We start from the raw sequence: 24,242 nt of genomic DNA, 5'->3' as shown, positions 1-24,242 counted from the left end.
AAAATATGTTACAAATTGTTTTATTTGTCAATTAAAATAATTAAATAAACTAATTACTGCTGAAACAGGTTATATTACTACTAGATCATTATACATTTAAAATGTAATATGTGATGTAGTATGAATATTTACATTCCATTTAATAATTGAGATACATGTAATAAATACAATAAAATATAAAGCTACCCTTTCAAAAGAAGAAAAATGAAAATGTAATGCATACAAAAATTGTCTTCATTTTTAGCGAAATAGCTGATTCTGTCAGAATTCGCCACTGTACTTTAATAAAATTCAAACTAAAATTTGTTATTGTTTGGTTAAATAATTTAGCGAAATAATAATTATCGAATTTAAAGGTTTAAAGTCATTTTAATGTTAAATAAAATTTGAAACATACATAGATTGGTCAATGTGAAATTTGAATTAGGATTGTTATAAAATATGTTTCAAACATTGGTATTTGTTATACATAATTCTATTATTAGGTTTTTGTATCATATTTTATGGCTTAAAATACAATAATTCATAACAGGAATATAAAAATACCATATTATTCAAAATGGCTATATACACATATAAAGAATGCTTTAATATCTTTATTAAATATACAAGCTTTCAATTATAGAGTTTTTATGCATTAGAAATATTTTTATATATTAGCACTAAATTAATTTTTCTGTAACATTATTATAAACAATCATTAAAAGAATTAATAAGGATTTTACAACTATTAATAATTACATATAATATATTTATATTATACTTCAACAAAGATAGCTAATCTATAAATCTGTAAGAGTTTAGAAATAAATCATTCATTTTAGTTTTATGTTACAGACTGATGAAAATATATAACGAAAGATACTGTAGAAGGTAATTATTACATAAGCAATAATTTTCAATCCATAACTGTAGATTCATGCATAATATGCAATTTTTTCCTCATATTGTTTGAAATTCAAAATTGTAAAACAGATATAAATATTTTAAAAAATTTAAGTGTATTATCCTGAAGTATTGTTAATGCTATTGTTATTTGTCACTAATCTGTTATAGCTATTTCTTCCAAGATCATTTATTTTTTATTCAAAATATTCCGTATATATTAATTATCATTTTCTGATTAAAAACATTTATTTTGTATTTCCTGTATTTCAAAATCTTTTATTCCTTAAGTGCCTTGAGCTCTTTCAATAATTCGTTATTATTAACTTCTATTAGAAAAACAATAAGAAAATATTTATAAATAATAAAAATTAAAAAAAAATGTATACAACTTAATATGAACAACTGTACTGACCATGAAGCCGTTCGAAAATATTTTATATATACTCGAATTTATTTGACATATACTTTGATTTAATTTTTAAGAAACTTTAAAATATAGAATAAATTTATACTTTCATCATTTAAATTAGATAGAAATAATTTCGAGATTTTCTCTAAATTATCAGTAATTTTAAGTCTAAAATATTGTAGTTATTATTTATTTTGAAGTTTTAAAATACTCCCATAGTATAAATCTTTAATTCATAAATGTTTTTATAAAAAAAACTTAAATAGAATAAACTGGTGCAGTGTCTTCAGACAGACAAGTTTTGTAGTTTAAGTTTAAATATTACTTAAAATTTTTATAATAATATCAAATATTTAAAACCAACTTTTTTAATATATTAAAAATATGAGACTTGTTTCGATTTTTCGAATTATCTATAAGGTAAAATTGAAACAAGACACGTGATACTCGTTCATTAAAACAATTTCAAGGTTGTAAAATCTAAATGAATTCGAAATTTTACGGAAGTAATTTCATAATCTTTGTCCTTTACACAAGGATTTATTCGCTTCAGATATTTTAATAGTTATAATTAATAAATAGATGCTTAAATTTGATATATTTTTTTACAAGTGTATTCGATATTCTTCGACATATTTCAGTTATTATTCAAAAGAAAATTTATTGTTACTTTTTAATTTTATTTTAAATAAGATAACGAATGCTTAAATATATCTGATTTGTAGAATACATGGCTCGATTCAACTTTATTCTTTTAATTATTAATTTACTTATTTTATTTCTATTTTTTTATAAATGTAGAAAATTTTGATTTCATATAAATGCAGAAATTTAGCTGAATTTACAAAATTTTATTAAATATTATATTTCTAAATTTACTTATTAAGTTCTTAAAAAATTTAAAAAATTAAAATACTTGTTTTTCACTTATTAAACTTTTATATAATGATTTAATTTTAAATATTCAGAGATGTATGTTATTCAAAATAAAGAATAAAAAAAAAGGATATTAAAAATAAAGAAAATAATAAAAACGCAGTAAACAATACGAAGGATATTTTATGAGACTAATTGATATTAATTGCAAATCTTAAAAGCATTATTAAAAAAAGCTATCAAAATTACCTCTTTGTCTCTATTAGGGCTATAAATGCATAATTATTCAAAAATTATTAATAAGATTTCATTCGGAACTAGAAACAGTTGTAGTTTTTTTCTTGTTGAAGCATAATAAGCACTTATTTTTTAAAATGATTTTATGTTGTTCAATCGACTGTTATTTCTACTTTAGATGATTACCAAAGTTATAATCTAAGAAGCTAACCAACCTGTGTGGTATGTAACATAATATTTTAACATTCCTTATTAAGTTTACATTTATACAATAATTTTTTATTCATCCATTTGTAGGATAACTTAACCAATTCTATGCTCACATTTAATATTTTACAGTAACAATATTATTGCTGTAATAATAAAACTAAATCGTAGGTTTATTTTGAATTAAATTATACTAGAATGTCGAGAATTAGTTTAAAACTAAAAATTACAATAATTAAGGGAATGCAAAAATACATGTTATCAATAATTTTTAATATTGTATTAAAATTTTAAAAATCAAATAAAATACTATTACAGTAAATAGATCTATAGAAGTACACAAAACACTTTTCAAATTCCTCAATGTATCAAGGTGCTCTACTGTCAAGAAATCAACATTACAAATATTATAAAATCTATTTCTCAAAAGATTTAAAGAAGAATACTATTAAAAATACGTTTTAGTTCCAGTCGATGAATATAGTAAATTAAATAGAAGTCTAGTTAATATAGAATCAGAGCATGACGCAAACGATTAAGAAATGATACAATTATTTATGAAAGTATGCGATATCATTCACGCATAAAAAATTAGACATGAAATTTACGTTTCAAACTATTTAAATAAATGAAAAAAAAATTATCACCAGATCAACGGAAAAGAAAACAAGAGCAACAACAATTTTTAAATCATGCAGTTTATAAATTGTAAATTACAATATTCATTGAACATTACAGAAACATTATTCTACAAATATTACACATTCAAATATTACATAAAATGATAACAAATTTTTATTGTTAAAAATCTAATTAAATAAAAATCTAATTTTTTAGTTAAATTTTGTAAGAATATACATAATACCTAAAATTAACGAATTATTTAATCTAAGATATGAAAAAATGTTTCCTCTTATTTTTAAATAAATTAAAATGAATAACATAAAATATAGAATAGCTAATTAATTACTTCCCATTTTTATTACACACTGTGATCATTTAAGCGGAATCATATTTTTAAAAAGGTTTTCATGGATAAAATAACTACATTTATTCGGTTCTGTAGTTTTTATTTAATCTATATATATATATATATATATATATGTATTTATTGGACTATATTAACTTAGTAATATTAATAAGAATTCTTTTCCCCTATTTGATGTAGTCAGAGCATTATTCTTTGTTTACTTTTGACAGATTTTAGTGTGAATTTAAATAATTGTATGTACTTTTATAGAATTGGCAATGATCTATTTTTCGTTATATATATATACAAGCTTATAAAATATTTTATGTTTAATGAAGCTACTTTGATAGGAATTAATTTTTACAGCTTTGTTATTTAATATACAAAACTATATTCTACATCCTCTTTCTATATAATTGTTATTTATTTAAAAAAAAACACACTTACTAATAAAAATGTAGTCATAGAGAAGATACATTACTATTATAATATTAAAAAAATGTGTATATACATATTTATATGTCATAAATATATATTAAATTTATTTGATAATAAACAATACTGTGTAATTTTAAATTAAACAATAGTTTGAATTTATTTATTCTTAATAAATAAATAGATTATCCAGCATATAAAATAATTGCATTAAAACAGTTTATAATCTAATTAAAATTTGATATAAATTGTTGCCTCACTGTTGGACAGAAATAATATATATATATAAGGTCATAGAATGTCAATATATTTTAAATACCAACAAATTAGTGCTCATATTTAATTGATAACAATTTAATAATTGATACTTAATAGTTGAAATTCCCTTTCTACTATAGTAAAGGAAAATATTAATATAGATAAAAAAATATACGTCAGAGAAAATAATATTAAATATAACAATTATAATCATTAGTTCGGAACTTAAGTAAACACATTTTACAGTAAAATATAAGTAATATATCTAAAAGCTTCGTATTAATCTTCAAGTCAATTTAACTAAAACTTGAAAGTAATAAATTTATATAATCAATTTCAATTAAAATCCATAAGAAAAAATAACAATACCAAATAATAATAGCAATTATAATATTTAGTAATTAAAAATAAATATTTATATCTAATTACTATATTCACAAAAATTATATCACAGTATAGAATGATGATTTCTAAATGAATATAGAAAATTAATAATAGAAAGACATAGAAGTAATGAAAGTTTCTTTTGATGAAGAACAGCAATTATTTATATTTACCTATATAATTATAATTGAAAATATGATAGTGATTGGTTAATTTTTAAAATCTTGATATTTGTTGGTTTTAATAAATTATAATTATTAATTATAATGCCAATTAATGAAAATAATTACTAATAATTATTTATATATTTATAATATTCAGTAAAGTAGGAATGTTTTTTCTATTATTAATTTTTTTATGGCCTTATTTATAGTTTTAAATAGCATATTTAAATCTATTTGAACAAATGTAAGAAATATATTGATAAATGAAAACTATATGGGATTAAGTTAAATTCTTATTTAAATTAAAATATATTATTGATCTTTTAAATTTTGTAATTATTACATTTATTTCAAGAATCTCCATTATGTAGTTTAAATAAGAATTAAAAATTAAATATATATAAAATATAGTACCATCTGATTAGAAAGTTTGAACTAAGTTTTAAAAACTTTAGCATCATGATACAAATATGTAAATTGATTAAATTTATTTCTAATTCTCAATTTTTTATACTTATTACTATTATAATTACAATTATAATTGTATTATAATTCGTTATAATTTTTTAATTTATCACTAATTTTAAAATTATATATATTATTTAAATTATTAAAACTAATTTAGAAAATGAGTGATTTTTTCAATGATTTCATTGAATTATTTTATAATACAAGAAATTCATATTTTTACTAATAACATAGGATCATAATTTCCACTTGTATTTTAATTAAATAACATTATATAACAATGTTACCTAAAATCTTGTATTTTATTTATTTAATATTAAATAGCATATGAAAGATAAATAAAAGTAAGTAAATATAATATAAAAAGTAATTTTTATTATCAACTATACTAAAAAGTTTTCATTTTTATCTTAAAACGTCATTTACTATTTATATATAATAGTTATAATTCTTCATGTTTAGCAGATTCCTCATTGATAAATCCTACAAATAATATGTATTTAAACATAAATAATATAATAATCATTTTCAAATGAATCATTTACCTTCTTCTTTTTCTGTTTGCTTATTTTCATTGTCTATTATTCTCATTATCTTTAGTTGTAAAGATTTAATTTCTTCATCATATGTAATCCATTCTGGTAAAATGCGCATTGCTGCCTGCAGCTTTGCTTCTTTCGTCATCGGATTATTACACTAAAAAATCACTATAAGTCAAGAAAAATAAATATTGAAAATGAATATAAATATATTTTTAAATGTAAATACTAACTAAATCTATAGTTTTAGCATATTGTTTTGAATTGTCATCACACCATGTTTCACACCAAAGCCAATCTTGTGGTAATGTTTTAATTGCAACCTGATGAATCATGTTGTTTGGGAGATCCTGTAAAAATATATTGTTTTAAAATTAAAATTTTACGATTAATTGTTTAAACATTGTTTTATAAATTTATTATGTGTAAATTAAAAATCGAATAAAATGATTCTAATTAATTAATCATAAATTATTTATTCAAAATATATTTTACTTTTTAATATAGAATAGTATTATTATAAATAATATATAAAGAAAAGAAGTTTCTATTAATGTTATAATTAAAACGATATAAATTGCTTTATTAAATAACTAAATATGTGGTATATGAACACTTCATCTTAGTAAATAATATATTTGTAAAATATATTGGTGCATATAAGTGCACGAAATTTACCTGATCTAAATTAGATAAACTATTTGGATCTTGACTCAATGCTTGATATTGACCACGTAATCTATCTCCAGCTGCAATACGACGAAATCGTTTCAAATCGACTACATATAAAGCACTTATATGATAAGAACGGCCTTGTAAGTGATTTCTCCAATATCCTTGTTTCCAAAATCTGAAGCCATCCATTTCTTTTCTGCTATCACAGAATGGAGTATATGCATATGGTGCACCACCTAGATCCATTGCAATCAACTCTTTTAAATCAGCTCGAACTACCTAATAAGAACATACATTTTAAATTAGATTAAACACAAATTTAGTTTTACATATTCTCGTAACTTAAAACCATAATAATACATGATTCATTTATTTATTATACACAATAAATTAAAAAATTTCTTTACATTAAACTTTTAATGTAAAAACTATACGTATTAAGCTATGGTTTTATTTTAATGTATATTTAATTTCTAGTATTAAGTACTTGATCAGCATCAACAAATATAATTTTTTTAACATCAAGAGGAAATAAAACATCAAGAAATAAAATTTTGTATCCCCAAATTGTTCTTTGTTTTTCAGTTTGTTGATGTAACCATCGTGGCCATTTGTACTGAATAAGTTCATATTCAAAACCATATTCTTTAGCCATATGTGGTAAGAAGTCCTATGAAAATAGTAAATATTGTTAAAACAAATTATATTATAAAATTGAAGTAAAAAATAAAATAATTACTTTTAACGTAGGAGATAAATAATTTTTTAGGAACCAAAATTTAATTACTGTTTTAGTATGTTTTAATACACTAAGCATCATTATTTTAATAAATCTTTCATATAAATGTCCAGAAGCTAAAGAAAAGATATTCAATTTTTCATTTTGTTCATTACTTTTTTCAGCATTTGTAAAAGTCCTGATAAAAAAATTTTAATTTTAAATTTGAAAACATTTTTGTAAAATTAGTTTAAATAATTCAATAAATTTGAATAAAGTTTTTATAAATTGTTATTTAAATATTTTTTATATTTACATTTTATAAATTAAAAATTTCAAATAAGTAAATAATTATTTTACCAATAGGATAAAGATAGGCAAAAATATAGCAATAGTATTACTATTTTATTCAATTAGTATTATTAGTATCATTATTTAATCATTATTTGAAATTAATAAAAAGAGGATTTTATATTCAATATAGCTGTTATAAAAGAAATAAATTACCTAGAAATAGAATTCCATATTCCTGATTCCTTATCATCTTCTGCAAGTAAATCAATATCAACCTTTTCGGATTTCTTAGTAACTTTTAATTTTAGAACATTGCTTTTCAAGGAACTAATTAAGACTTTTACTTTACTTTCGTTATGTATTACTTCTAAACCATCAACGTTTACAATATCATAAATATCAGCTGAACGTCCTAGTCGAAGTTTTAACAACCATTCACCTGGATTTGCTTTTAACTGAAAATATCCCAAATTTGCCATAACTATTGTATCAACCATCAATGGTTCTTTTTCAGTTCCTAATGTAATTTGCAGTCCTCTAGGTGGATTTCCAATTGATGTTTCAAAGCAATGTCCTTCAAGAAGCAAATATTCTAATTCAAATTCACTGAAAAATCCTTTTCGTTATTCTTTATTCATGTTAATAAATCATTTAATTTAATTAATTAAATTATAAATGTTCAACTATTTATATATAAAATACTTAACAATATGTCATGATTAAATATATTTACATTCATAATATAAACAATAAAAAAATTTATTATAGAATTTTATGTAGATTTATTTTAATTGAACAGATTAAAATACCTGTGAACTCCTATAGCAACATTATCTAATTTAATATTGTCTAAATCATAGACACTTTTAATAACTTCAACTAACCAATTTTCAGGTGCATGTATATTTTGAGTTAAAAGTGATGAACTTGGTAATTTTGTAAATTTGGCAATAGCTCCAACAATTTCACCATTACTAGTAAATTGCAATTCAGGTTCAAGGACAAATCGATAGAAGCTAAAAAACAAAATTATTTAAACAAAGAAGTGCATGACTATGTACATGAAATAGATAAAAATTAATAGTAAAAATAGACATGAAATTATATATAAAATGAAAAATTTATAAACCTTTTAAGTGGCATATCACTGTTTTTATCTACACAGTTTAAAAACACCTTGATATCACAATTTAAAGATTGATGAAGAACATTAAGAATTGGTCCAAGTTTTTGAGCACCTCTAGAAACAGGATCAACTATAGCAATCAAATTAAATGTTACTAAGTTTCTATTTGATGCTGGGATTTTAATAACACTAAAATTGAAAATATGTAATTAAATATTATTAAACAAAAATTATACTAAAAAATTTAAGTAACATTTTTATTTTTTAGTTAAAATACCTGAATTTATCACTATGAAAAGGAACATTAAATCGACTTCTAGTTTGAGGTTTTGATACTAATAAAGATGTAATTTTCATAATTATATCAGATATATCACCATTTTCTGTAATAAAATAAAAATTATAAATGGTAACTTTGAATTAATTCGTTTTTTAAATAATATCTGATATTTTAAATAATAGCTGACCATATTCATCATTATTAACTTGACATTTTCTCAAATATTTAAATAACTTATCTCCATAAGTACTTTGACTAAATCTTTCTAAGAGAGCAAAATCATCACTAGTAAATTCTTCTTCTTCATCAAAAGGACCGATTATACGACCATTCATAATTACAGCTCTTTCATTATTGCTTAAATTTAAAATATGCTTTGCATAATGTTGTTGTATATTTAGTAAGAAAAACTCATTTTTTAAATATTCTTTTATTGCTTTTTCCTAAGTGTATAATTAATTTAATATATTTAAATTATTTTCTAAAATTATAATTCAATATGTAGTTCGTTTACCTCAATACTAAATTCTCCATTTTTAATTGAATTATATGTCTCCTCTTTCATTAAATTTCGTATATATGTATAAGATTTCTCTAAGGATAATGTGTTAATAGCTGCAAGAGTAATTTTATTTATATTAAATTCAGACAGATTATTGTTTTGACTGTATATGATAAGAGATAATCGTGCTTCAGCATTAGATTCCTATAATTAATAAATAAATTTGAATATTTTATATATACAATACATTAAGTTTTAGAGAATTTAATTACCAAATATATAAGTGCTTCTTTCAATAATTTTCTACCCAATTCTAATTCTAAATCTGCAACAATCCATAATGTGTATACATGGCTAGAAACACTTTTTCGAGGAATATATAAATAACACAAATGTTTCATTAACCACGATGAAATATCTTGAGAACTCCATTTTGTGTAATCATTATTTTTAGGTATTGAGCCTATTAAATTAAGCCAGATATTTTTTTCAGTCTTAAGTACTCGCTCATTTAATCTAAAATAGTTTTATATATTTTGATAATATATTTTCATGTAGACAAACTATTTTGAAAATTTTTTACCTAGGCATAACATGTGGCTGATTCATAAGAAAATCAACAACATCATCACTTTCTATAATTTCACCTCGATAAACTGCTTTTTGAATCATAGGAGTCTGCATTATAATTGTTGACAACACTGTTTCTTCGAAAGAATCAGCATTTAATTGATTAGTTGATAATGGAATTCCATTAAGAAGAACTTGTGGTAGTTTTTTAAGGCCAGTTCTTTTAATAAAATCATTAGCAAGATAACGCCCAACATCATATTCCGATTCCTCTCCCAAAATATAATTAATATCTGCCATAGGATCTATGATTTTTATAGCCTTTTTTACATCATTAATTTGTAACCCATTAGGTCCAATATTATTATATAACTAAATATTAAAATATTACTTTAAAATTATAATTGTATAAAATATAAAAATTAATTACTTATTTAATCAAAATACTAACACTAGATAAAAAACTCATAGCATCTTTTGAATTTTTACTTTCTATTAAGTAATGATAAGCATTATTAATTGCTACACTTGGATCTGTATTGCCAGTCTCATTCACATTAAAATTAGTGAAAAATACAAAACCTATTCTTAATGGTGCAGAATAAGCATAAAGAGATTCAGCTGAAGATATTAAAGGTGCAGATTCTTTTTTCAAGGGATCTATGATAATTACCTATAGTATAAAATTAAAAACAAATTTAATTCAATTAAATAAACATAACTACTAAAAATAAATGTTACACTAAAATATTACAAGATTATAAAAATTTCGTCGAATGTTTCGAAGCATACCAGGAAAAGTTGGTCTTAACAAATCACTTAAAGATGAAGACCAACTTTTGTAACGAAAATCATTTTCAATATCATTTATCCACAAAATAGCTGAATCACGTATATCAATTAGAAAATCTTTACTGTCTCCAGTATTTGATATATCTAATGTCAATAATTTATTTATATTTTCACTATCTAATCCTAAATGGAAGTTATATTATTTTATTATTCATAATTAATTTGTATTTAAAATTTTTTGATATTTAACCTATTTTATGAAGTGATTCCATAACTCTTAATTCATAACGTAAGCATTCCAAAAGAGTTAATATATCAATGGCCTCTAAATCAAAAAAAAGTCCATTGATAAATAAAGCTGTTTCAGTAGGTTGTATATTCAAATTAACAGAAAATATTTCTTGATTAAGTTTCATTTCTTTTTTCATATTATTATTAATTTTTTCTTTAATTAATGATTTAGCCTATAATATAAAAGTAATTTGAGAATATTTGAAACATAAAAAATAATTTTATAAATCATATGTTATAATTTTACCTGCATTGGAAAGTTTTGAGATATATCAGTCAATACATTAATTGCCTCACCTGCTGGTGAACTCATGATTCTTTCTGCAGCTTGATGACTTAATTCTTGGAATTGCCAAACTTTTAAAGCTCCAATTTCATGATTATTTTCGATAAGATAAGTGTATAAATCATTCAACTTTTTTTTTTCTTTAGGATATAATGTTCTGAAATAAATTTTAGAATATTTTTAAATATTAATAATAAATATGTACATAAGTTATATTATAGAAAAACTACTTTAAAAGTGAAAAATTTATTCCATCAATTTCATCAACTCCTTCGCCAAGATCTTCATTTTTCTCTTGATTATGTTTGATATCCGAATCATCTGTTGCTTTGTATTCAGTCGATTTCATTTGTAATTCAACACCATAACCCGAAAGTCTAAGATTTTTATTGAGTCTATTCTAATACATGAAATTATTTAAAATTAAAAAATGTTCTAATTCAGATTGGTTTTAAAATAATCGTTTTGACTTACTTTACTATAATGTCGAAGGATATAATTAATTTTATTACTTGTAACTAAGTATTTTAATTTTTCATGTAATACTGAAAAACCATGCGTACCCATCTGGCCATACAAAACAAGTGTTTTATTTGTATATCGCTTCTCAAGATAAAAATGATCTACACTGTATGTATCTATTAAAATTACATCATTCTAAAACCAAAATACATATTCATAGAAATAAATAATCAAAATCATATATAAAAATACTTAAAATTATTAATGATTATGTTAATATCATATAAATAATACAAACATTATCTATAAATTTTTGTAATTCATCAATAGAACAAACGAATTTTCCACCAACATCAATAAAATTATTGCAATTAATATTGGAAGTTTTTTTATTTTCAGCCATTTGATAAAACATTTCTATCCTTGGAGAATAAATTCTTAATGAAAGTCCTAATTTCATAACAGCTATCTCAGCTGAAGTAAGAAATTTTTCTGATATTGACATAACAAAATCATAATGATCTTTTTCAGTTACTAAAATATTAAAACACCATTAATTAATAAAATATAAACCAAATTATAACTTTTCTTAATTAAAAATTAATATACACTACTGTAAGGTTATACAATAAAATTATTAGATTAAAGTTTTATATAATTAATATATTTTATATAAATTATATAAATTTGTACAAAAATATATTTTAGTAAATCTCACTTGATAAAGGTTTGAAATATTAAACTTATAAATAATGTACAAACCATGTTTTTCAAATTCTAATGATCTATTAGATACTTCATCGACAAACCTCCAAAAATAATTTGGATTTTCATCATTTAAATATTCTGCTGCTTCAAGAATTAACGGTGTATCTTTCCATTTAGCATTAATAAGAGTAGTTACATATTTGTTGATTCTTTTTTCAGCTAAAATGGGGCTAATATTCAAAAGTAATGGACTGAATAATATAAAAAACAACATCTGAAATATTTTTAAACAATAATGAATAAAAATTCCTTTTATTTAAATTAGATAGTTTACTATTACATTTAGTATTTAATGGTTAACTATAATTAACTAAACAAAGCTTAAAAAATAATGAATATATTGTATTTTAATATTTTATTTTATATAATTTTATATAATTTTAATATGTAATATTTTAGAAAATTTGTATCTACTATGTTAGATTTCTAGAAGTAACTTTTTTGTCTATAAATATTTATACCATAATTTGAACCAATCCATGCAGACCACGTGTAACTAATGCGTGCATTACCTATCAAGTACATAGTAAACTCAACCTATCACGTATCAGTTTTAAATCATTTTTAAACCTGCATATTAAATTGTTAAATCGCTAATAAAGATTGTCCAGAATCTAGATTTATGAAATCCATGACTTTGACAATTATTCAAAGTAAAATTACTGAATAAAAATCAAATTATAAAAGATAAAATATTAACTTAATATTGAATATATATATATGTGCAGTTTAAGGTACACATGATCCATAATAATAAGTTATTTGATTTATACACAATGTTAACTAATGCTTAGTTAGCTAAAAAAATGTAAATAAAAGTATTCTTAAATAAATTTGAATAAAAATTATTAGACATTATAATAATTATAATTAAATGTTCGAATTTTAATGTTTATTTTATGGCTCGAACTGCCGATTCAATAGTTCAGTGGATTAATCTCTCGCCATAGGGATTAGGAAGAAAGAATGCACAAATGGAAACGCTGAAAAGTATAATGTAATATATTTTGTGTTCAATTATTGTTTATTCTGGTTATGAATTATAATAATATTGTAGCGTTGTTGGTTGCTTCTATTGAGATAGAGAATTATTCTATTGTAGTGGTATAAGTGCTTTCTTGTATTCTTGATTATCGGAGATTTCAATTGAAGTTCGTGCTGGAGCAAGTGATACTGATGTGTGAGACGCACTAACTAATAATAACAATCAATGAACGAAGTGTAGAATTGCAATGAGCACTAACTGAATTGATAATAAAAAACACCGTGAGCCAGGTGTGTGGCGACTGAATGGATATTAAAGGAACAGTGGTTCGGTGCGTGGTGCGCTGATCTTAAATATTCGCGGCATAGCTTGCGACGCCGGTAACAGCACCGTTGCCTGTTGCTATGCGGAAATATTGTCGTACATTAGATGTTACGGTGTAGGAAAATTCCTGGAATCACTGTATCGTGTTTACAAATAAGCGTTTGTAACTTTCACAATTTTAAATTTAAATTAAGCTGCCTCAATCCCGAACACTAATAAACTGTTTATTTTCACATAACACACATTAACTCAACTTAACACAAATTAAAATTCATTTAGTCAAATTAAAAGAATAAAATTATAAACTGATTATAAATTTTAACACATGAATTACGGCAATTTAAAAATTACTACGATCAATCAAGTATGTCAAGTTTTAGAAGAATAGATATAATTCTGATTAACCATAAATATTAAATAAGAAAATAGAACGAAATTGATAGAAAACTAGATATATTTTACGAATTATATATATATATATTGTTCGAGATTGACGCGTTTTCCACGAATTTAAGAAAAAGTGGGTCATACACGCTATACAGCGCACGACACGCACGCTCGGACCGGGACGCGCATTCGGGCGAATGTTTATAAACAAAACTCGGCAAGTCTGAGCAAGTTTTACGACATGAAATCTAATATACTATAAGATCACACAAAGGTATTACGCCTACTTTTCTCTCGTCGAATTCTCGAAGGGTCTAGATTTTTCTTTCTACGCCTCGTGTAAGAATTAGTGCAACAATGACGATGCCTTGTTGTCAGCTAAGTGAGCCGCCGCGTGGATATATAAGGCAAGCACGCGGGGCGCCTCGCTCTCTCGCTGAAGATCTCTCTCGCTGAAAGCCTCTTGCTTACTGAACGGCTCTCTTGCCGAACTTCCATAGTTCAACCGCGCTTGCGGCTAAAATCTTGCCGTGACTCAATCGCAGTGACCGACCATAGTGAACCGATTTAATCATCTACCAGTAGAAGCCATGGCAAACGGGTTTCAATCTGCCCTGAGCAAGACCACCATAGAACGGTCGGTATTTTCAGCAGAGCCGCCACGGAATGATCTAGCCTTCGGTTCGTGCGCGTATTCAAAAGGCTCATACGCTCATTGTAATCTTACTTCTCGGTCAATTGAATATAACTGCCGCTCAGTGTTTCAGTATACTGTGAAGACAACACGTGGCCATATATTCAGTATTCAAGTTAACCATACACGTGTGCATTATAAGGAAAATCGGCAGATTTAGTGCTGATTACAGTGAAGCCAATTGGAATAGTATCAAAGGGGAGATTAATTACACAGCAACTAATACACCTTGCCTGCAGCTCACAAGGTACATCTTTTTATATTAATAAATTAGTCACACCTCGCACAAAAATAAGTCGGGCAAACTTACGCTCTTTCGAACTAACACTTCGAAACCGTACAGGCGCATAAGAGTCGATAGGGCAAACTTACGATCTTTCCAATTAACACTTCGAAACCGTACAGGCCCGCTAGCAGAAATAGGGCACACTTACGCTCTCTCGAACTAACACTTCGACATCGTACAAGCCCTGAACAGTTGACACAAGTGTCGCTATGCTTTAAGCACGTTGTCAAAGAAGGACAACAACAGATCGACTAATATACTATAAGTACAGATTATTAAATACTTCAAGAGTTAGAAATCTTATCTTTAACCACTCTTAACTGCGACTAGAGTCTTCTACTGCCCCCATAAATAATTAAAGACACAATTGATTACTCAATAAATTCCATTAAACATTTTACACCATATCAAGTATAGTTATCCATACATCAAGCATACTTGATTCAAACACCATCTTCTCATGCTACCTCACAAGCATGATTGATTAACTACACCAGCTGATATTTACAACATCAGCATTACCTCAACTTCAAATACTCAGTCATATCCATAGAATCTACGATAATCAAGAAAGCAAGGAAACACCCACATTACTACAATAGAATAATCTTATCTCTCCACAACATTGCAATATTATTATAATTATTAACAAATAATAAACCTTGTTTTGCTAAAATACATAATATTTTTCAGTCCTTTCACTTATTATTTCCTTTAAAGTTATCCTGACGAGAGACTAATCTACTGAACTATTGAATTGGTAGTTGGAGCCATAAACTAAACCTTTAAAATCGAACATATATATATATGAATTACCGAAGTTTATTACTAAGTGGTATTATTTATTTGTTTATTAGATTTATAATATTTATTAATGTATCAGGCTTATAATATTACAATAGGTATTATAATTAGAATATATATAAAGTATGTATATATAAATAATTTAAATTTTAAAAACAATATTATTCATTTATATTAAATCTTATTATAAAAATTTTATATTCAAGTAAAATTAATAAACTGCACAACCATGTAAGATGCCAACGCCTATTTTACGTAGTTTATTTTAAATTCTTTTTAATTAATGAATTTCTGCACTAAATAGAACTACAATTCAATTTTTTTTTATGTGTATTTATAATTCGGCAAAGAATAAATATAATAACTGTATTGTCATTGTAATTGTAAATATAAATTGATATTCACTCAAATATTTTAAATAAAGTTTATTGCAAGTTTAAAAATATGAGTAAAAATATTGTGAATTATCTACCATAATTTCAAATGATATTTATTAATAAATAAATCAATATATATATAAATCGAATTTTTTAGAAATATATAGAACTTTATCTCTAAGACAAAAAATATGTTATCGAATTAGGCTAGTATAAGACATTGTTTTTTTTATCTTTAATTAATGAGTAAGTGTTTGGAATTCCAGCCACCAATATGGTCGCAGATCAAGGTGGATGGATTAGATACCCGGTTTATTGGCAGTAGAGGGGGGATGAGTGATTAATGAATCAATTCAATGTAAATGCAATTGGTTTTTAGTGTCCTTTATTTAAGGTTTTGTTAGGTTTGTAAGGTTGTTGTTGTTGCCGATCGTTATGAGAATTGCTTGTCATTTAATAGATGACCATAATATGTAGAACGTCGTCAGGGAGTGCAAGGCTAGGACTGTGTTGGTAGTACTGGTAGTACATATTATATATAAATATATATTCAAATAATATTACTTATGTATATTTTACCATTCATAGAATAATGATGACATTCATCGTATAATGTTTCTTTATATATATTATACATGAATATTTATGTACAATTTAGTAAATAAATATATATATATAATAAAATGTATATATAAATCTATCCAAACTACTTCAAATTTATGGAACACTATTACTTTCAATAATTTATATTGGTTCTTAAAATAATGAACTGTAAAATACATTTGTTACACTTCATAAATTTAATATATTATAAATTTAATATATTCATAAATTTAATATATCTATATTCGCAACAATAATTATAATTTGCTTGATATTCTGTGTCAAGTATGTATTTGCTCCCTTTTCTTATTTATATATCAGAATCCTAAATAATATTTTAGGTTATTATCTTTATATCAGATTCACATCGTAATAGTTTACAATTTTTCGTGCATTATATTTTATTATTTTGATAAATTACTGTAATGCTAGATGTTTGTCAAGATATTATGTGACTGTTTAATTATTATACTGTACAAAAGATATAACATTTTTTTGTCATTTTTCTTAACTGCGTAACTAATCAATTCAACTAATTATGTTAATCCATTCAATATAAGCTTGATGTCAATTGAAGTTACAAAGTTTTAATTTTTTTCATTGCAAATATGGTAAGTTAGTTAATGCGTCGATTCGTGTTAAAGTTTCTTTGAAAATAGCTATTATATAGCGATAATGTGCAAACTTCTGTCATAGCATTTTTATTTTAACTAAAGTGCAATATATTTAATAATGTAATATTTATATAATTTTTTTATTTATTTTTTTCATTGAGCTAATTACTTTTTTCTTTTATGTCTATATTATATAATAAATTAATAGGCCACATTTCAATTGTAAAAATCCTTAAATGTGTAATCATTATATACATTTTTATGGACAACATTAACGACAACAGAAAATAGCAATTATAACTTACTAAAACTTCTGTATAGTCACAGTGTCTGTCTAAAAATAGAGTACCAGGCAAGGAGGGCCAAGTAACTAAGATTACGTGTGAGCTCCCGATGTTGATAGGTGGATTGCAGGCTAGTGAACAAGATAGTACATGTATTCAATAAAGAGTAGTTTTGTTATTTAGTTTTGTTTTATTTATATAATTGCACTAGTTGAATTATAATTAGTTTTATTTTTATGATTGAGTGCTTGCTTTTCTTGATTTGTATGTTTTATTGTCACTGAGTTATCACGTACGTCGCATACACAGGAAGAAGTTGATGCCTTGCTGGTCCTCTATATATAATGCACGTGTAGATGGAATAATACACACAGAAGAGCGAGGTCGTAAACCCCCGCGCTTCCTTGTATATGAGCACGTGGCGTTGCTTGAATTGCTTGTATTGTATTTTGCAGATAGCTTTACGTATCTGCAGATTGGCGCGTATGGCTTGATACAGTTATGTATTCATTGGGAATGGAACGTTACCTCGTAGTTCTGCACGTTGTGCATAGCTATGTTTTGTCTTGTTCTTTGAGTTGCCTCGTGTGGCTCCTTGCAGTTTGATTGTGTATACTGTGCGAACTGATATTCGTAGTTATCGATTCCCTTTTTTTACTTGTATTGCACCGCTGCGAGTGTATGATTTGATTATCTAGCACTTGTGTTGAATAGAATACTCTTGCGTAATTAGCTTCGACTTTCTAATTGTTTGACTGCGTTTTAATTTGCTTGTTCTTTTTCTGTTAGATAAGATAAGATAAGTGATTGTGCCTTCCCGGCATCGCCTTTTTAAAGCCTTATCTCGACCACGCAGTGGTCGGTGAGAATTCCCTCTCTTTTGGTGTCGCCAATCAGAGCTGTCTTGTCGATCATGGCGTAGCCAATGAGATTTAGTCTTATTAGTGTGTTCAATCAGAAGTCTTCTTTAGTTTCTGGTATTTCTAATCACAGCGCCTTTTGAGTGGTGGGATCTCCTACCAGTGAGTCTTTCCAAGATGGGGGCTCCAATGAGAGCGGGTCTTACTCAACTCCCCTCCATGATGGGGGGTATTGTTGCTGCGCTTTTCCCTCTCCATCCTAGCATTGTCGCATGCATTTCTTGTTATCATGCGCGTTGCGATCGGTCAGTGTTGTGAAGATTAGGTGTAGCATTGTTGTTGAGTGTATCATCTGGCTTGTGTTTTTCAGACTAATTTTATGACTTGTGTACGCCAGATGTTTTATGACTTGTTGTCGATAGATGCTTTGTGGCGAGGCCGTGTAAAATGTCTCGTAGCATTAGTTTTATGACGTGTTTTTGTTGGACACTTGGACCTTTGTTCTCGCCAGATGTGTTTATGAATTGTATTTTCTTTAGATATTAGAAGTTTTGCTGAATTGTTTAGATTTAGTTAATCCGAGGCGCGTTTGAATGTTTATTCCTCGAGTAGTCAAGAGTTTGCTTTTTTCGGAACTCTTATCTCGAATTTTCCAGATGTTTAATGAGCTGGGAGTTTTCTTACATTCTCGAACAGTTACAAAAAAAGCAATTTGATATTCGATTTCTATAATAAATTTCAGAAGCATTATTGTTCATAACCTTTCATATCTTTTTCCGTAATTATGTTCCCGTTATTATTAATTCTTGGAAATAGTGATTAATCATACGTATTTTTCTATATCTTAAGGTTAGTGTCATTATTATATCTATAAGGATAATTTTATATTACACACTTAGATATATTATTGCGTATGGTCCTCCATGATTAACACATTTGTAAGGTACAAAACATCTGGATATAAAAAAATTAGTCGTGAATTACATGACTATCAAAATTGAAAATTTAATTAATAAAGATTCTTAAATATTATTCTTATTCTTGAATATTTAAAGTAATATTAAAAAACAATATTCAAAAAAAGTTAATATTGCATTCATTATTTGTAATACACTGATTTGCTATAAATTTTTCCCAACCTAATTCTGTCCGTACTTAATTCCCTATAATATTTATTCTAATAATCTTTATACAAAAATATTTATTTAATTATTTGAATAAAAACAATTTTTAGATTGTAGATTTAAGATGTATAATTAAATAAAATTTTTAAAATGAAATTTAATTTTAAAATTAAATTTATACTATTGTTCAAAAAATAGTTTCGCAAATCTGACTCATCAGCTAAACGTTTAAAATCAACTTAGAACAAAAAACCACCAGATGTTGTGTGGGAAATGCTGGATAAGTAAAGGGTTAATGCACTGATTCAATAATTAACACATATCTTTAATATTGCTGTGTATTCCATTTATTTCACTTTATTTCCAAGTTGGAATCATTAACCATCGTGAAATTACAAATGACCTTTATATTTCTTAATAATCTTATGGCGTTGAGATATATCTGTTTATTGGAGAACTAGAGGATAATCAATTTCATGTTCTCTGCATATAACAGGTGAGATTATGATTTACTGTAAAAATAAATACGTTATAATCTATTGAACATTATCACTTTTGAGGTTATGGTTGTTGCAGTGCTCTGATCAAATACTACAATTATTATTGTGTTTTAATTCAACACGTGTGCAGTTAATCCCTCTAAATAATGGGTCGTGTAAGAGCCTAAATAGAGGTTATGCGAAGCTGTGCGCCACCTGTGGCGGGAACAACTTATCGTTGGAGGAAGTGAAAAGCCACTGTGTGGCGTCTGTAGTTGGTCTTGTCTTTAGAGTATGTCTGGGAAGCTTCGGTAGTCGGACCTCAATACGTCCGTTTTCTACGTAAGCCGAGAGATAAAAAATCAGTACTAGCAGTAAGGACTTACTTGCAGTGTATCATGAATTTTCCAGTCTCTCTTCTTTGGCTTGATGTGAAGTTCCCTTATAATAATTGCAGCTCTTACGTTCCTTCCTTGTCTCTAAGTGAGATTACAAATGGTCTCGTCCTATGCAATCTAGTCTTGATGAGATCAATTCAACTGTATACTAATTCACAATCGTAGAAAGAACTTCTGTTAGACTCAGCTGAACGACTCGTCTGTCTGGTCATCCTCCGTGAGAGTAATTTGTGACTTATCCTTCAATTGTGTGTGAAGTGTTTGAATAGAATAAGTGGTGGTACATTACGTTGTTCTTTCTTAAATGGTTCACTGGCCCCGTTCTACTTGTGACCCCTTCTTCTTTTAATTAATTAACCAATCAGAGGTTGATCTTGGGCAACATAATAGATTATGTATACCTTCATTTCCACTTCCTTCCTAGCTCAGTCCCGAATATGCTAATCGGGAAAGTGTCGGAAAGTGGGGAGCTTTTCCCATTGGTCACTTCTCCTTGGTCGCCTCACCCTTCTCTGGGCTTGGCTAGACGAAGGGTCCTCTTGGGCGTGGTCGATATTCCAATGCGATCGACCAGTTGTGGCATAGCCAAGAACAATGCAAGCATTGTCTTAAAGGCCGTGTGTGCACGTATGGCCATTGCAGGTTGTTGCGCGTGCGGGGTTCTTGGGTTGCAGTGAATTTAGGAAATGTTTGTACTCGATGCTTTACGCATATCTGATATTCGTTCTGAATCTACTTTGGGGTTCTCCCGGCAATAAACCCATTAAGTTCTACTGCACTGGAAGCATCAGCATGTTTCACTGGAGTTTTCCAGATGTTTTATGACACTAGTGCTTAATTACGTAAATAATTATGAGCAGGAAAGTTTTGAAGTCTTAAATACAAATTTCACGATGTTACTTGCAGATGTTTTATTGCATTAAAAAAGAGTCTCGCATTTTCAAATAGTATTCATAGTAATTACTATCGTATAAAAATTACCATAATTATTTTATTAAACAATACAATTAACTAAAACATTGATTAACTTTTATAAACAGTCTCAATGTATAATTATAAAATTACAGAATTTGAAATACATATATAGAAACTTAAAATGCATTTGAAATTTGAAAATAAAAGTAAGAATATTTAATAATTCATACTGAATATTTGATATAAAAAAATCAAAACATTTTTTAAAGGTGTCAAATAAAAATCAGCTAAATTTTTAATTCTGTAAACTAAATATGTTTGTAAATTACTTTATCTTTGATCTTATAGTTTAATATTTTAGTTTTTATTCGGGCTATAAGCAAATGCTTAATTTATGTATATATATATAAGAGACTAATTGATAAATAAGAAAATTTTTCACAAGAAAAATACAAACAATTTAGTCTTATTTAAATTAAGAATTCATATTACTACCGATCGATAATGATGTGTTTATTACTACCTTATAATGCTTTGGATTGCATTATAAGATATCGTGAAATACCTACAACAAGCAGTATATAAAATTAATTTAAATGGGAAATTTTAATAATTCGTGATAATATATAAAGCATTATTTTTATTTGGAATAACTACAAGAGAGAATCTATAGGATTTTTGTTATATGTTCACGTTATCAGTTTATTTTTTTCAATCATTTCTGGTCTTTTTATGACCCGACGTGTCTCATAAAGTCGAGATATCTTAGCTAGTACTTTAACAGTAAAATTGCTAAAGTAAAATGGCAGTTCATCCAATTTTATATGAAACATAGCTTAATTATATTTCTTATCCATGTTAACACATTTATTTGGTAAATGAGAGAAACAAATATTTCGATGGTTGAATCGATTAAAAATCTGTTTAATTATATTATAAGATAACTTATGTTGAAGTACCTTTAGTTTTGATACATATATTGATAGTGTTATATTGTAGACATTGTGTTTTCATTTTTTTTAGCTTTTATCTTGATAGCTGAATCGATGGTGGAATTCGGATATATTAATAATATTAATTTTATATATTATTACATTATATTATTTAAGCAAATTGCTATTATTATTCATTCTTTTCTGATTGTTCAGTTCTTAACTTTTCTTTGTTTTTTTTTTAACTATATTATATCATTTATTATCTAATCTACTTATTATTAATAACGGTGATATTTCTATAAGAATGAATGTAATATACTTTTATTTTGTATAAACAATCTTTAATTATTATTTAATAATAATTTAAACTCGTTAAAAAGTTGTAAATTTTTAATGAGTTTATTTTACTATTTTATAGGTTTATTTATTTCATATTTATTCAATATAATTTAGCAATTACTTAAAAGATATTTTTACAATAAACAATTAGTTTTCAAACCATAAATATATAACAATAATTTGCTATTGTATCTTACAACAACTATCTTGTAACAAATGTAATTTTAAATTTTAACTAACATAAATCTAACAAAGAAATAAAAAAAAATAACTTGAAAATTAAATTGCCAATGGAATTACATGAATCTGAAAAAATAAGTGTATAGTATGTAAACGTCATAGAAATTTTTATTTTATTCATATATGTAGAATTATGAGTATGTAGCAACAAGGTTTAAGTCAACTTGAATTATTTTTTTATCATTTGTTTCAGTTACAGTTTTAATACCCTCATTAAATTACTACTTTATTAAATATTCAGATATTGATTCAATACCAGTTTGAATATAGACGTAAATATAAAAAAAACTACTGAGTCCAATTATAGAATATACATAAATATAATACATCAATAGCTTTTGATCATCCATACTTATGATACTTAATCTAGCTTATTGACCAAAAAACTGCAAAAGTAAGTTAAGCTTTGGATCTATTACATTTGATCCCTTATCGGTATGTTGCAACATGTCACAGTTACTCTATATATGTTAGTAATAAGTTGTTCGTGGAATTAAATTTAATTTTATCTCACAGTAAGATACATTGTAGGTTCTAAAATATAAAATACAATATGATCATATATTAATTGTACATATTATTTTATATGTTTTATGTTATTAATCTAGAAATATTTTAAATTATACTATTTTAATATAATATATTAATTAGTTCCTTTCAAATGATTTGTGAATAATTTATAAATATTATATAATTCTAAATATTACAAATAGTAATAATATTTTGTTAAATCATATAATACGTTGTAATAACTCTTTAATAAAAAATTATTTTTATTAATCATTTAATGAATTAATAAAGAACATCTTCATATGAGTAAATAAAGAAATATGTATATTAAAAGTATAGTGTTACTAAATTTATAAGTCCATTCCTATAAAAATAAAATCCAGAATTAAAAAAAAAAAGAGGTCGCCGATTCTGTTCGATGATACTTACGGCATTTCGCGGGCATTATGGGTTAAGCCTCTGCAACTTGAGTATTACTAGACCGC

General features: G+C 25.4%; 1 protein-coding gene across 1 annotated transcript; it reads right to left on the bottom strand.

The window, feature by feature from the left end:
• Positions 1 to 5,695: 5,695 nt before the first annotated feature.
• Uggt (UDP-glucose-glycoprotein glucosyltransferase) lies at positions 5,696 to 12,813 on the bottom strand. The gene is made up of 22 exons (XM_011505511.1): positions 12,594 to 12,813; positions 12,130 to 12,365; positions 11,844 to 12,026; positions 11,600 to 11,769; positions 11,331 to 11,526; positions 11,043 to 11,256; positions 10,755 to 10,975; positions 10,452 to 10,673; positions 10,014 to 10,372; positions 9,703 to 9,946; positions 9,443 to 9,634; positions 9,116 to 9,371; positions 8,926 to 9,031; positions 8,652 to 8,837; positions 8,332 to 8,538; positions 7,736 to 8,128; positions 7,250 to 7,427; positions 6,998 to 7,180; positions 6,514 to 6,789; positions 6,069 to 6,185; positions 5,842 to 5,992; positions 5,696 to 5,779 (listed from the first exon to the last, which is right to left on the bottom strand). The coding sequence occupies exons 1-22, from the start codon at positions 12,811 to 12,813 to the stop codon at positions 5,739 to 5,741; spliced, it is 4,551 nt and encodes a 1,516-aa protein (XP_011503813.1). The 3' UTR covers positions 5,696 to 5,738.
• Between the last annotated feature and the right edge of the window lie 11,429 nt (positions 12,814 to 24,242).

Source organism: Ceratosolen solmsi, unplaced genomic scaffold (assembly GCF_000503995.2).
Source record: "Ceratosolen solmsi marchali unplaced genomic scaffold, CerSol_1.0 scaffold108, whole genome shotgun sequence".
Taxonomy (NCBI): Eukaryota; Metazoa; Arthropoda; class Insecta; order Hymenoptera; family Agaonidae; genus Ceratosolen; species Ceratosolen solmsi.
The sequence above is the reverse complement of the archived record's forward strand: the minus strand, read 5'-3'. Positions and strand labels throughout refer to the sequence as shown.